The 15,689-nt window shown below is 42.2% G+C and overlaps 1 protein-coding gene across 3 annotated transcripts in view; it reads left to right on the top strand.

Annotated features, from left to right (window-relative positions):
* VCAN (versican) overlaps positions 1-15,689 on the top strand; it is a 100,316-nt gene that overhangs the window by 61,794 nt on the left and 22,833 nt on the right. For all 3 annotated transcript variants that reach the window (XM_071455164.1, XM_071455166.1, XM_071455165.1), the window contains 3 exons: positions 4,831-10,341; positions 12,454-12,567; positions 14,019-14,132. In XM_071455164.1, the coding sequence (XP_071311265.1) occupies positions 4,831-10,341; positions 12,454-12,567; positions 14,019-14,132 (5,739 nt within the window). The remainder of the gene's footprint in view (positions 1-4,830; positions 10,342-12,453; positions 12,568-14,018; positions 14,133-15,689) is intronic.

The following is a 15,689-nucleotide window of genomic DNA, read 5'->3' as shown; positions in this document are numbered from 1 at the left end:
CAATTGTCCGTGTCCATCTTTGCTGCAGCCCCTTCAGGCCCTGCCAGGCCACCCTGAGCTCAGGCCAAAGCTTCTCCTGCCCAGGTGAGCAATGGCAGCTGTGCCAGCCTTGGCTGCCGGCAGAGCTGCTCCATCCCTCTGCCCGTGCTGGAGCCTCCTCTGTGCTCTCTCCAACAATAACTAATAACATTTTAATCTTGATATAACTCTATTGAAGCCAACCTGAAGAAAGTTATGCTTATCAAGTGCAGGAAATAATTTGGCTTATGCACACTCTTGATTTTTCATGCAAACCTGTCTCCTGGTTATGAATTCTTGATGGTGAATATTAAGGATTTTCTGTTAGTGTCACATCATGCAATGAAGTACTTTCAAAAGAATGAGTCCAAAATAGTTTTAGACTTCTAACTAAAATCTCTTTTTTGTTTCTTATGTAGCTATATTCTTGTCAAAATATAGGGCCTGATTTAAAATCCACAGAACATTTTATGTAGGTCTCATGGCTTTATCAGACCTCTAGTCCTTCTACAAAAGACTGAACTGTACTATTACAGAAAACTGAGCATGTGGCTCTGAAGAAATAAGTGGACAAATTGCAGAAGTGTGAAATTCCATTATCTGCAGGGTGCCAGATTAGATGTTAAGAGCCCCATTTTGAAAGGAACTTCACAAAACCATAAGTCTTCTGAACGAAATATTTTGTGTTTCGAAAGTTTGGGAAACATCATGACATGTTTTCTATTTAATTCCCCATTAATTCTTCCTCAGATGCTTATCTGATGGATTTTGAGAGAGAAAATGCTTTTTTACTGCCTGCCCCCTCAAAGATGGTCTTGGAAAAGCTCTTTGTAGAATATTAAAAGTCTTCTCAAGAGAAAGAAATATTGCTGCACGTTACACTTTTTTTGGATGTGTGCAGGCATTATCTGGTGCAGCACTAACAGGGAGGGAACTTTTCTGTGCGATCCTCTGAAAAACTGGTGTGGGTTTGGAACCAGCCATGATGGATTGGGAAGGGTTGTAAGGAGAATTAATGACTCCTTGGTCCGTGGCTCTGTGGTTATGTGCAGTAGCAGGCTAAGATCACCCTGTAGCCAGAGGGATTTCCATTTCTTACAGATAGGAACTGTTACTGAGATGGATGCCTGCTCCTTGCAGGTCATTTAGAACATCTAGATGTATTAAATGGATTAAGAAAAACACTCCAGGCTGGATACAACTATCCTTTCCATCTCCATTCCAGCGCATACCTCATCACTTCCCTCCAAGAGAGGCTTTGCTGATAAATCTCTCCCAGGACTTGTTTGGGTTGGCACTCTGAACTGACAACCCTTGGCTTTTTCTCCTTTTCAGCTACTTGTTTTCACTTTCCTTCACTTGGAGCCAGAATAACAAAGCACCTCTTTGAAAAAGGGCTCCTTTTGGCTTGTTTTCCATGAGCTATTGATAGGCATATTTGATAGCCAAAATCCTTCCCATTAAAAGTCCTGGTTTCGTCTCTTTTTTAGTAGTCTTTGGTCTGAGTGTGTTTACCTGCAGCAGGAATGGGTGTGAAATAAACAAGAGCCTGCCCTCAGGGTCTAACAAACCAGTTCAACAGATAAATATTTCTTCTATTTTAATATTTCTTCTATATTAATATTTTATGGTAGGTTTTCATCCCAGTGTTTTATACCCAGTTGACAAGGATGTATGAGCCACATCATTATGTAGATTATTTGCCATCTCAGGAGTTATAGAGCATTTTTCATTGCTCTTAACCCTGAGCAACCTGAATCCTAACACTGAATAATCAAACCTGTAGGAAGGAAAAGAATTTCTAATTAAAAACAAACAACAAAAAAAAAATCAATTACATTGTTTGCTATCTCCTGAAAATCTCGTTATTTTTTCTTTGGAAAAAACAAAATATTAAAAAAAAAAACCTCCAAAGATACTTGTTATTTAATGAAAGAGCCTCCTGAAACTCCTGAAAGTTTATTATCAGAATATCAGACCTTTTGCTAAGGTTCTTTTATGTGGATTGTTCTGGCATGTGAGATCTTGAAAAAGCTAACAAAGTAAAAGCAGGATCTGATAGAGATCTCTGCATGTGTAAGAATTTGTATTCGTCTTCTAGGTGAATTTGGAACAGATGTTGTTCACTAAATTTATTGCCTACCATAAATGACTTAGTGTGAGCTACTAATTTGAGGGACTCCCAGGTGTGCAGTGCTGCAAAAATTCTGCACTGTTGGTCAGAACTTGTTAGTCACGGTGCCCTCCTACAAATTACACCCCATCCAGTCCCATACAGGCTTTACAATTTATTTATTTACTTTAATGCACAATTTCTGTGCAAAGCTGCACATTTTGCTTCACGGTTTTAATCTCTGTGTGTGAAATCATAATTAATCTTTATGGCATACCAGGTTGTTTATGCACACCCCTCCTTGGCTGCTCACACAGCACAAGGCATCTTTCCTGGCCATTCAAATTTCTGTGCGTGGGTGCAGTTATTTTATAGTGAATCTTCCAAAAACCAGAGACTCCCAGAGCTCCCCATCAGCTCTGCCTTGCCATTCCTCTCTCACTGACTGAATTCCCATGTGTTTTTGCATGCACAGATTTGAAAGGAAGGTGTGAAATTCTGTCTGAATTGAAACTCCTGCTTTCATGAAGACATGGTTTCTCAGTGTGTCCAGGGTGGCCTTTTGCTGAAATTCATGGATTCTGAAAAGGTTGTTATTAGACATGCTCCTCAAAGTCATGCTGCCAGTCTTGGAGAGATTACCAAATCCCTGCTTTTCACAAAATTTGAAAGGGAGATCTGGTAGAGCTCAAGTAAATGGCTGCAGAAAATTTATTCTTCTGTGGCATTGGGCAGCCCTCCTCAATATTTCTAATTTACTGGAGAAAAGCATTCCTTCTTTACAAGCATTGCATAAAATAACTCCCAACAAGCACATGTGAGGGAGAGAGAGGAAATCTCAGTTCTGTAGCCATCTAACTGAGCTGTCATAGCACATGGTAAACACCAGGCTTCTCTGAGCAATATACAGCAGCCAAGCAGGCACAAGGTTAAAAACAGCCTTTTTTTTGGTTGCACTGGGAGCCCTGAGCTTAGTGTTGTACAGACTTGACACTGTAGTTGAAATAAACAATGCTGAAGGTGATTTATTCTCTGTATTCTTCAGCTGGAGCTTTAGCAAAGCTGAGATCCAGTAATGCTTCATGAGTTTAGCTGTAAACACAGCGTGAGGTATTAGAACATTAATTCTCAACGGAGCTGCAGTGACCTTTTCAAAACCAAATTGATGTCAATTTGCACACACAAGCCAGCCCAGGCCAAAGAATCACAAACCTTTCATAGTGCTCTGTGTCAGTTTAATTTGATTGAATACATTCTTTTCCAGAGTGATCACCTGATGACTCTGTCTCTGAGGACTCAGTAGTCACAGAGGTTAAGTGATCTTCATAGGTAGGGGAATTACTTCAAATTGATGAAGTACTTTACCTCAAGTTCTCATTGTTTTATGACTTGTAGATAGTTTTAGTGAGGGAGATTTGATTTAAGAGCTGAGCTGTGTCACGTACTGCAGATATTTTTTCGGGAAGCAGCGGTTGCTGACAGTGCTCTCAGGCAGGAGTGCTGTCAATTGCTTCAGATCCTCTCCTGGCAGATGTGGGCAAAGCTCCACTGGCCATTCCAGTTTGTACCAGCAAGAAAGTAATCCCCTCTGGCCAAAATGGCTATAAACAGAGATCCAGAAGAAAGAAACGCTCATGGAATAGGATTTCAGCACAAGGTTTACCATTTCAAGTCAGTTGGCCAAGCTTGAAATATTGGGGCTTGTTTCTGAGTCTGTTGTGTCCTTCTTTCTAATTTTTTTTTTTTAATTTTAATTACAATAGCTTCCATTGTCTGGAACCGAAGGTTTGAAGCAATGTTTGTGCTGGAAGGCCAAGTTTAAAAAGTGTCTATGGAATTTGGGATCATAAATCTTGGAGGAATTAATGAGGCTTTCTGCAGCTAAAATCTTGCCTTCTTAATCTTCTTTCTTCCTCTTTATCTGCCTGGCCACCTAGGAAAAAAAACTGTGAGAGGTTTGCAACCCGTAGGAGTATGTAAATAATTCAAAGTTAGTGGTAAACAGAAGAAAATTACTGGACTTCAGTCATGTTACCCTCTGAGTAGGAGTTGATGTTTGAATCTGTGATATTTCTTCTTATTTGCTGCATAATGCTTTAAAATTCCAAGTAGCAGCAACTTTGTAAAGCAAGACTTTATTCACTGTCCTAGGGTCCAAGCCTAGGGAAGAGTGATTGATGTAGGTGTTATGGTGTTCCTAGTAATTTGAATTATTCTGTACTAAAGGGAAAAGGGAGATGCAGAGGGAGGTGTTTTTTTTGTGTCTTATTTTATTTTAGACTTTGCCTTGCTTAGCTTTGCCTGGGTTCAGTTATTGGTAGAGGTTAGTTAGTGTCTAAAGCCCTGGAAGCAGTTGCAGCAGGTTGGTCTGAGAAATGGTTTTTATCTTGTCCATTCCTCATCTTTGCTGAAAATGTAGGAGCAGGTAACTCAGGCATGGGTTTGGGACCAAGGGCATGTGGCAATCAACAGCACTGAAAAACCAATGTGTTCAATATGCAGAGGGGCTCCAACTAGACAGTCACACCCCATGGCAGAGTTTAACTTTGTGTCAACTGGAGAACACACACAAATTGTTGAATTTCAGGTTTTGGTTTTTTTTTGGTTTGGGTTTTTTTTTTTCCTTCTCCAATGGATTGCTTGTACTTCATGTGCCTGCTGTTACTTAGGGATTATGAAAAACTCTCTTTTTCTTGCAGATCACCCGGTGAATGAATTTTTGGATCTGTTCAATCGCCACGTGCTTCCTCATGCAGTAGATGAAACCCACATTGATGCAGAGTCAGCTCAGACTGAACCCTGTACTTCAGACTCTGTGCAGGATTCCTCTGAATATATAATATTGGATCCTTTCTTTCCAAGCTATGCAGAGTTTGAAGAAGACGAAGACTGTGAAAATACTACTGATGTAACAACCCCTCCAGCTCTGCAGTTCATCAATGGGAAGCAACAAGTCACCAGTGCACCCAAGAGCACAAAAGCTGAGGAAGCCAGGAGTGACCAAATCGAAAGCGTTGCACATTCCAAAAATGTAACCTTTTCCCAAATAAACGAGACAAACACATTCATCATTAATGAGTCTGAAGCTTCTGGTACTGTCCAACCAAGCAAAGCTGGAGAAGTCCTAGGGGCGTTTGAGGCCACACAGCCAACCTCAGGGGCTGCAATGTTAGAAGCTGTCTATAGCGGGGAGTCTGAAGTTGTGACAACAGATAAATCAATAGCCACCACTTCTTCACACGAGCAGTCTCTGCAAAACAGCAGAGAGACCATGACCTGGCAAGGAACTGAGGAGAGCTCCACTAAAGATAGCAAAAACCTGCTTTTGGTTCCTAGTGAATTCTCTGGAGATGGCTCCACTGAATCTGATCTGCCCACTTCGGTCTTAGGAGTTGTGACAGGGTCAAGAAAGGAAGATGAGGAAAAAAATTCAGGAATAACCTCTTCTCCTGATGCATTTACTGTGGAAAGTTCTGCTGTAACTGTTTCTCTGGAGGCAATTTTTGTTCCTGCTACAGTAGACAATGCTGTAACTGACCTTGTTTCAGAAAAGGCGACCCCTGCTCCAGGAGACCATTATAAAACAACTCTTAAACTTAATGCAAATTCCCCTGCTGCAAACATTCTGGACACAAGTCATACAGCAAAGCCTGAGCTGAGTGCTGCTTCTTTTATGGTGCTGGAAGGCTCTGGAGATATGAAAGATAGTATCACTGTAACTTCAGCCGTGACAGAGGAAATAGCAGTAACAGAAACACTTTCAATGCAAGATATTTCTTCAGGCTCGGGCACAGCACTGCTGACAGAATTTTCTGTAACTGATTCAGGAATCACCTCTGCTTTGCCCAGAGCTATAAGTACTCCTTATCCTGCTTTTGATCAAAGTCCTCAAGTAACTGTTGCCACCAACTCCGTGTCTGAGCTAATTACGGAAAAAGCGTTTGCCAGTTCTCTTGTAACTGAAAAGAGTATTGATGATGAAAAGGAAATACACACCACTGTTCATGCAGGTCACCAAAATTCAGCTACTGCTGCAGAGGAAAATTTGGATTTGAATGAACTTGGGAGCACTACAAGTGAAGTCAGAACTGTAAGTCAGGAGCCCCTCAGAAAAACAGTACCAGGTACCATAAGTTCTGAAATTAAAAAGGTCACCACTGTTCCTCTCTTGAGGGAGAAGGAGCTCTTTGTAAATGAAGGATCAGCAGAAGAGCCTGCAGACATATTTTCAGGGGGTTCCACAAGCAGAGTGGTAAGTATTGGCTCCCCATTTAGTGATCCAGGTTCTGGAGACGTAGATTTTGTCATCGAGTCTGCTACTTTGACTTCAGTCCCGTTAAGGACTGTCGCTGAAACACAAACAGAAATGTATGAAGGGAAAATTTACAGCACAGATGGTGCTTCACCAAAGGATGCAACAACAGAATACGAAAAACATCCCACAGATGAACCTGCAGTAACAGTTTTGAGTACTTGGTCAGAGAGCTTCACAGAGGGGTCTGGAGTAGAAAGTCAGACGTCCCTGGATATGTTTAGTACCAAAAACCCAGGAGAACTAAGCGTGGAAACAAAACCAACCTACACAGCTCCTTCTGACATAAAATCTGGTTCCGTAAAAGAGATAACATCTCACATTGCACCAGGAATTGAAAGTGGAGATTCAGAAACGGGTGAGGCCACATCATCTCCAGCATCTGTGGTCAGTAAGAACCCTCATGAGGGCTTGGTGACACATGGCACTGGCAGTAAAAAAGCAGTAGCTGAATCTACAGAGAGCAAAGATGCAAGAGTTGGTTCTTCAACTGTCTCCTTGGGCAAGATTTTCCTGATTGAGCATGGCTCTGGGGAAGAATTCAAAGATGACAGCAGCACCACAAAACTTATGTCTAATGGACCTACGGAAGAAATACTTGGAGGCCATTTCTCAATTACTGACCAGGGATCTGGAGAACCAGACTCATCCACTGGATCATTTGCAGAAACATCAGTTGCTCCTACTGGGGGACCAGAAACGTGGGAAAAGGATGACAGACAAGCTGTCAGCACATCACCTCCATATCCTGCCTTCACTACAGACCCTGATGAGCAGGTCACAAGTTCTGAACATGAGGTAACCTCCATGGGGACTGCAGGGGACATGAGAACTGAGGAGGAAACTGTTGATGAGCTCACAGCGAGAACTTTTTCTACAAAGATTCCTTTGATGGAAGAGATACATTCTGGGGAAGAGGCACCAAGTGAAATTTCACCAAAAGCTACGGAATCTTCTGAGGAAACAACAACAGACCTGTTCTTTAAAAGTACACAGACTAGCCATGAACATCTGGGATTTTTAAATGTTCCAACTCCCAGTCCTTATCTGGAAGAAATGGAATTAGAAACTGAACCTGTTAAAAAAATACTTTTGCCATTTAATGATGACAGAGTAACTGAGGCTGTAACAACTGAAAGGAAATACATAAGCTCTCCAGTCACAGTTGTAGAGCAAGAGGAAGAGCTGTTGGAAAACATTTTCCCTACTAAAGATATTCCCAGAACATTCCTGACACCTGAGGAAGAAAAACTGTCAAATAACGAGCTCATTGGGGATCCCCTGTTTTCAGGACAGGGCTCAGGAGACGACCTTGCTGTTCTTCCTTCTGTAGTGCCATTTGTTGTCCAAAAAATCAAGAGTACCTCAAGCCCTGAAACTTCTCACCCTGTGACTATGGAGCCTGGACTTTCCACTGACATGACCCAGGACTTTGAACGAGGAAGCACTCCAGAAAATGTTGAAGTCAATGAAGAAGTCACAAGTGCTGTAGCTGAGCTGCTGCCAGAAACTGGAGACCCATTCCCCACCTCCACGTTCCCCAGTTCCTCAGCTTCAGCAGAAGACAGCTCCAAGAGCTTCATCTCTAAAGAGACTGAAGACACCACACATTATTCTGTTGCGAATGAAGAACCACAGGAAAAGGAAACTGACGACGGGAGAGGAGAAAATGAAACAGATAAGACAACACCCACGTCTAAAGCTATTTCTCAGGAGGAAAATTCACATTTTCTGATTAAAGGTGGCACGACTCCTGTATCTGTTATACTGAGTGGAACTCCCAGTCCTGAAACAGAGGAATCTCTTGTAACATCAGCAACAAAAGTGATGGGCAGAGTGTTACCTGAGGGCTCTGGGGAAGGATCTGGCTGGGTTGGTGTTTCAGAGTCATCTTCCCCTGATATGTTTTCCCATTTCTCAATACCCACCGAATCCAAAGTGGAACTAAATGTTTCATCCAGTGTTCCTGGACCTGTTTATTCCAAAGTTATGACCACAGAGGCTCCGAGAGATGGATCACAGACTGCAATCATGGGACTAGTCTCCCTTTTTACAGAAGAAACAGAGGTTTTGGTAAATCCATCTGCTGCTCATCCAAAGACAGCTTCATCAGAGGAGCTACCAAGTGACACTGGATTATATGAAAAAATTATTCCTATAATTGATGACAAAAGGAGTGTAATATTGAACGTTTCTGTTTACGGTGATATTACCCTGATTGAAGAACGACTGCAAACCCCACCAGAAGAAACAACTATTATAGACATGGATCACTCCAAATCAATGCCTGAGGATATAATAAGTGTGCAGACAATGCCAAATCCTGTCACACAGTCAACATATGGCTATGATGATAGTACGACAGCTGAAGGGGAGAAATATTATTCCACTCCCAGGTTTTCCATAGCCAAAGAAGAGACACTTGGATCTGGTGATAATCTTCCTCTGACTACTTCCAGTCCACCAAGTACAGAGCAGGTGACTTCTGGGCACAGACCAACCTCAGGTGACATGGATTTGGGTTCAGGGAATGACATGAATTTTGCAACAGAAACTCTCACCACCACAGAACTCCCTGAACTGGGCATTTTCCTTCCTACAGTGCCATCTCTGGCAAGCCCTCAGGTGCCTCATGAGTCCAAACCTGTTGTGACCAGCCCCACAGAAGACATCTATGAGCCGAGTACTTCAGCAAACAGCCAAGTAACAGCAGATCAAAGTGAAACAATCTCTGGCTTTTCTGGGATGGGCCAAGAAGAGCTGGCTGATAATCAGCCTGTGGCTCCTTCTCTTACACCAGTTGTAACTGGTGAGCCAGAAGAGGCTTTGACAACTGGTGAGCTTGAGTTGAGTGTTGTCACCACACAGCCAACATCCCAGCTGACAACTGTGTCACCTACCAAGGGTGCAGGGAATCGTCCCACGGTGTACACAAACACAAAATCAGCATCAGCAGAGTTCGAGGAGACAGATCCAGTGACTTTTTATTCTGTTCCTCAAACTCCTCAATCCTCAGTAACTGTTCATTTAGCAAACACAGTATCTGAGTACCCCGAGGTAATCATTACCAGCACATCATCATCATCATCATCATCATCATCATCATCAAGGGATCCACATCAGTCCAATCACTCATCAGGAGGAATCTTCAAAGAGGTTAGTTCTGATACTACAGCAACATATAGACCACCCACTAGTGACCTCCTTGACACAACAGAATCCTCTCTGCTGGAGCTTTCTCCTGAGCCTGTTTCAGACAGCACAAGCACAGACAGCACTCCTCAGTTTGGCAGGCTTCTAACAGGTGGGACAGAGGAGACAGAAACCCCTGCAACTGATTTAGCTGGTGAGGAAGAAGCTGCTGTTTCTGGAGATTCTCCATCAATACATGTCTTGCCTACTGCTTTTCTGAGTTTTGGAGAAAGAGCGAGCACAGATATTCCAAAAGTCACCACAACAGAAGTGGAAGCTTCCTCAGGGAGAGTCAATAATGCCCACCAAGAGGAAGACAGGACTGCTGAGAGGCAGAACCCCTGGCTCGTGTCCACAACTGTTTCAGACTCACCCAACAGCATTGAAAGTGAAGGATTTAAACCTGGCCAGGAAGCAGTTACTATGCTAACCTCGCCTTCCCAGCTTTTGGATGGAGGCACAGAAACACAGGCGGCTTTGTTTGGCCAGGGGGAGATCACAACCACCTCTTCTAACATTGCAACCAACAGCATTGCCCCTGGGAACAGCCCCTACCAAAAGGAGCCACCAACACTGGGCTCTGAGGAGCCAAACACTGTGGAAACTGTGACTTCATCATTTTCCCTCCCGGAAGTCACGAACGGATCAGATTTCGTGATTGGCACCAGTGTGGGTTCAGTTGAAGGCACAGCAGTGCAAATTCCAGGTAACTTCCCCAAAATGTGATCCCTTGTGGTGTTATGTGTGTTTGTGGTACTTGTGAAGGTGTTGCCTGGGCTCTGGTGAGGGGTGTGGCAGTCAGAGCTCTGCGTGAAATGGCAACGGACCTCGTCACCCTCCAGCTGAGAAATCAGCCTGGCTGTGGCCCCCACAAAGTGGAAGAGGATGGGGGGCTGCCAAAAGAAACCCCAAGCCCAGTGACTTTCCACCATGGAGCTCTGGATCACACTGGAGGTAACCAGCCAGTTCTAAAAGGCAGGAAGGTAACGTTGGTTGTGGTAGGGAAATCAGCTGGAGTGATTTAATTTGCCGGTTTACAACAGATGATTTTACCTGGTGACTTTTCTTGTGATAGTTCCTGCACAATTGGTTTCTGTGAAGGGTTGTTTTTAACATCTTGCAGTTGACCTAGAAAGCAGCAGTGCATGTTTTAGGATCAGAATTTTCTATAAAATTGAACTTCTCTTGACCTACAACATAGCTTTCCACACAAGAGAAAACCAAGACCTTCTTCTCAGCCTGTCTGTAAGTTTAAGTCATTGATGCAGTGTCAGTCTCTCAAAAAATTACAGAACTTTTTCTTAGACATAATTTGCCACAGTATTTTGTTTTCTGTGATGGTATTGGGAACCATTTCATCAAATATGTGGGGGATGCCAGTAGTATTACTTCAATTCATATTTTCTCCAGATACATCTGAGGAAAGAACTGGACTGGATTGATTTTATAGGTTTACTATTATTTTTTCCTCAAATAATCCAGGTAGCTGGCAATTTGAAAATGTTTACTGTGGAAATATCCAGTCTGTAGAAGGATAAACAGACAGCAAACACTCAAAAAAACATCATTAAGGTGCTTAATAGAGCCCTATGTTTGTGACTTCCACTGAAGCAGTCCTAAAACAAGCACCCTATTTAATGGGTGGGATCAGAATCTTTCCAAAACCTCCAAGGTGAAAATCTTACTTAATTACAACCCTAAACTTTTGCACATAGGATTTTCTTCTGGAGGCTTTCAGCTGAACCTTCTGCATTCCCATGCCTAGACAGGGAGCTTGGTACTGTAAGAAGACTTTGCATCTCTAATTTGCAAGAGTAAAATTGATATTATAACTTTTTTTTTTGGTCATAAATCCTAGTCAGATTGTTTTGGGAAAACATGACCAAAAAAAAAAAATCTTAATTTTTCTCATGCCTCTGATTTACAGAACTCTCTTATCTATTATGTAAGTTGTCAAATCCAGGGCTTTATTTTTTGCATATCAGAAAGGGCTCTCTTCAGGATTTCCCTCTCACTGTGAGAAACTAACTCTCAGAAATGGTTTGGTGTGGACTTGTCTGTGTGAGTGAGTGCTCCTAGGCATGAAATCAAATGCAAATACCCAGGTATCTAAACTCAGTGGAAATAAACATCACTGGAAGGCATAAAGCTCTTCAAGGAAATGGTATTTAAACGCTAACTCCAGTAACAACTGAGGATTTCACAGCAGGTAAGTTTTTATCTTCATGTTCAGTCCAGAGTCAAGTGCATTCAGAGCCTTTGTTTGTATTCTTTAAGTGTATTTTTGAGAAAGGCAGGTGGGAAGCACACGTGTGAGAAAAGAAATAAGACTTGGTGGGGGTTGATTTATTCAGTATAAGCAGCCAGTCAGTATGTTCTGTGTACCCTGTCATTCTGCATAAACTAACCCTGTTCAAGAAAAAAGCATTTTCCATTCATTTTGCATATGTTTAACTGTTTTCAGCTATAATTAATTGTCATGTCATGCAAACTAAATCCTCAGCAGAGTATCATGACTGTCAAATACAGTACAAATTGCTGTGAAAAAAAAAAAGTAATTACAAGAGTAATTTACATTGTTCGTAGTAAATGCCATATTGTTGTTTAAATTGAAAGTAGTGATGCCTGAAGACCAGCTTTACTGTTTAATAAATCTTATTTTGAGGGGTACGTTAATAGTTTCTGTAACTACAGTAAAGCCTGCACCACCAATGCAGCAATGAAGAAAGATTTATTTCTTTTTTCCCTCCTGAAAATCAAAAATTCACCATTTCCTTGAAACTAGGGAGTCAAATTCCTTTTTCTCTTTGTTTAACAGGTCAAGATCCCTGCAAGAGCAACCCCTGCCTCAATGGTGGTACCTGCTACCCTCGTGGTTCCTTCTACATCTGTACCTGCCTGCCAGGTTTCAACGGGGAGCAGTGTGAATTGGGTAAGCTGGTGCCATCTGGCTGCTGATCAGCTCGAGTTTAAAGCTCTTGAACACGAGATCTGGTGTGCTTTAGAGTTGAAGGCTGCATGGACATTTGAGAAATTTTACACCGAGGCCTTACTTTGGGACAATTGAATGGAGAGTTCCCCATTGTTTCTCCCCTTTTCCCTCTCTCTGTAAAGTGCACAGATTTGTGCACACACACAGGGGTTAAGGGAACTGTAAATGAACTGCAGGAGCTGGAATTCACAGCATTGAATTCAAAACCACACCAAATAAAAAAAATAGACATTAATATTTGGGATACTTCTCTAAGAGCTTACCATAGTTATTTGAAAGGCTGGTAAGATAAAATATTCCTAAATGTGAGTGGGAAGCTGAGAACTAAAGACAAACTTGAAAATTTTTGTGGGAAATTTTAGATATTATCACAATCATATGCATCTTTGGTACAAATTAGTATTTTGGTAACAATTTCAGCTGAGGAACTTCTTCCAGTTGCCTGTGACATCTTTGCACCTCCTGTGACTGTAGATTTCAAGAGACTCACCTGTGTGGTTCAGAATAACCAATTTTCCCTCCAGAAAGCCAGGCAAAGTATGATAAGATGACTGGAACAAGTAAGACCAGCATAAAATTTGACCAGAGCATATTTTAAAATAGAAATATATATATATATTTAAGCCTGCTACGTGATGCAGCAATTATTCCTAGCTGTTTGTTTGTAGATTATGTCCAGGTTCTCTCTTATATTTTAATGAGTGAACCACAACCAGCAGTTCATTTCTGGATGGAGATGTTTGCAAAATCTGTGTGGAAGTCTACGCTGTGATTGTTTGAGAGGAACAGCGCTCATTAGGAAACTTCATATGATCTTCTTCATGAGGAGCCACACTAGCTTACAACCTGTGCAAAAGCAACCCGTGCTGAAAATAACTGTATAAAATGAACTTGTGCTCCAGTTTAAAAGGTGAAGACAAGGTATTTTAGCAGCTAGAGGAGGCAGGGACAGACATGTTGTTTACTGTGCGAGACCATGAGTGCTATGATGTTTTGTCCTTATCTCGATAAGATTAGACAAGAAAGAAATGAGAAATGCAAACCAATGAGATTCCAGAGCCTGCTGCTCTGCAGACTGAAATTAGCAGTCTGTTTAATGCTAAATGATAAGTTAGTTCCCAATATTTGAGTTTCGTGAAGATATTCGAGGCCCCTGGTGGTTAATGGGAATTTCTGTTGTGCCAGGGTCACGCACACGAGTCAGATTTTCCACCAGGAGAAGGCTGCGTGGCATTCCTCCCTCTCATCCCCACAGCCACCACTGGGATCTTTTGCAATACTTCATTCTTCTGCTCTGAACTGGTCCCAGTCACCAGCCTGACTGAGGCTGCAGAGCATTTCCCTGCTGGCAGCGGGGAGGGTGATGAAACCAGTTTTGTTTTCTGCTGCAGATATCGATGAGTGCCAGTCCAACCCGTGCCGGAACGGAGCCACGTGCATCGACAGCCTCAACACCTTCACCTGCCTGTGCCTGCCCAGCTACGTTGGGGCTCTCTGTGAGCAAGGTAAGGGCTGTTCCCTCACCTGTGCTGCTGCACACTCATTTCCAGCCCAAAATCCTTCTGGAGTAACAGGGCAAAGCCTCCTAATAATGAGAAGGTGGAAGAATCCGACAAAAATCTGCGGGAAGTCACCAGTGGTGAGGAGAGCTCCTGATTTTTGTTACATTTCCCTGACTTGTGGTTCAGGGTGTTTTCCCATCTCTCACTTTGCACAAGCCCTGTCCACATGCTAAGCTGAGTGGAAGCCATGTACAAACCATAAACTGATATGTGGGGCAATTTCTGTGTCAAAACAACAGCTCTCAGGTGTTGCTTTTCAGCAACAGTTTTCAGGTGGCTCCAAGCCTCGTTGTTTATGCTGCCTTGCAAACTGCAGGGAAGACACATAATGAGGCTCTCTCATTACTGCAGTGATGCTTAATGAGTGAGAGCAGAGTTACTTTGTGGCTGAGTTTCTCTCTTAAAAAATTACATGTGGTGTGAGAGACATGTCAGAACCCATCACCTCCAAAAAGCATCAGTAGGAATAGTTTAGTGAATAAGACAGATTATATATTCCTCCACTGGGGACCACAGCTTTGACAACTTCATCCTACAATTTTCAAAAATATTTGTTCTGGGATTCTTTTAGGAAAAGTAGGTGCAGGATTATCATCACAAGGAGATTGTAAAAGGCTTTCTATGCTGAACAGCTGAAATAAGATTGAATATCCAAGTGCCTGTAGTTGTTAGAAAATTGCCTGCAAGAAACCTCACAGAATTTATAGGAAACATTTGCAGTGCAAGATGCTTACTCAATATGTGGGAGGAGGAATAGGGTAGCAACATTTGTTCTGTCATTAAAATTAATGAAGGCATTTCCGTGGGAAAAAGAAATAGTGCTTGCTAAACTTATGAAAAGATGTTTTTCTTTTTCCTTCAGCTGAATGATTTTTGCCACAGGTGAATGAACTAAACCTTTGGATTTGTTTAATTAATATTGTGTATTTTCATGTTTGTTTCTCAGCTTCAGTGAAGAGTGGTTTGCAAACTCTTCCAGCTCAACCTGTAGAGATCTTTGTTAAAGATGAAAAATCTCAGAGCTGATCAGCTCCAGCATTTTTACTGTTTAACCTTTTCATCAGTCTGGCTAACCTTGTAACTTGAGAAGGCTTTCTGAGTCTTGCCTCCCAAATTAAAAATTGACAGTGTTTTCACACCAAAACAAATAAATGTTCTCACTCCCTTCCTCCTCCCCTTCATTCCAGCAAATCCATAGCAGTGAGTGGTTCTGAGTGCCATGCTAGCTTTAAGCTGCTTTTTATGACCAACCTGAGAGTGCATTTTAGGTGGTTAATGGGAACATTTCCTAGTTTGTCAATCAGAACCAGAGCTGTGCTCTCTCAGCTTTGGAATTTAAATTTCCTCCACTTAAAGTCCTGCAGTGGTTTGGGACTTGGGAAAAGGTTTTAGTGCCAAATTTCCACTCCACCAGACAAAATAAAACTGTGTTGGCGATTCAGACATGGTTGTCTGGCAAGCAGGCTTTATTTCAAGGCATCAGTCCTGACCTCACTAGAT

This window comes from Agelaius tricolor, unplaced genomic scaffold (genome assembly GCF_023055355.1).
Source record: "Agelaius tricolor isolate 1412-34295 unplaced genomic scaffold, bAgeTri1.0.p SCAF_44, whole genome shotgun sequence".
In the NCBI taxonomy this organism is placed as follows: Eukaryota; Metazoa; Chordata; class Aves; order Passeriformes; family Icteridae; genus Agelaius; species Agelaius tricolor.
This window is presented reverse-complemented; position numbering and strand designations above follow the sequence as displayed.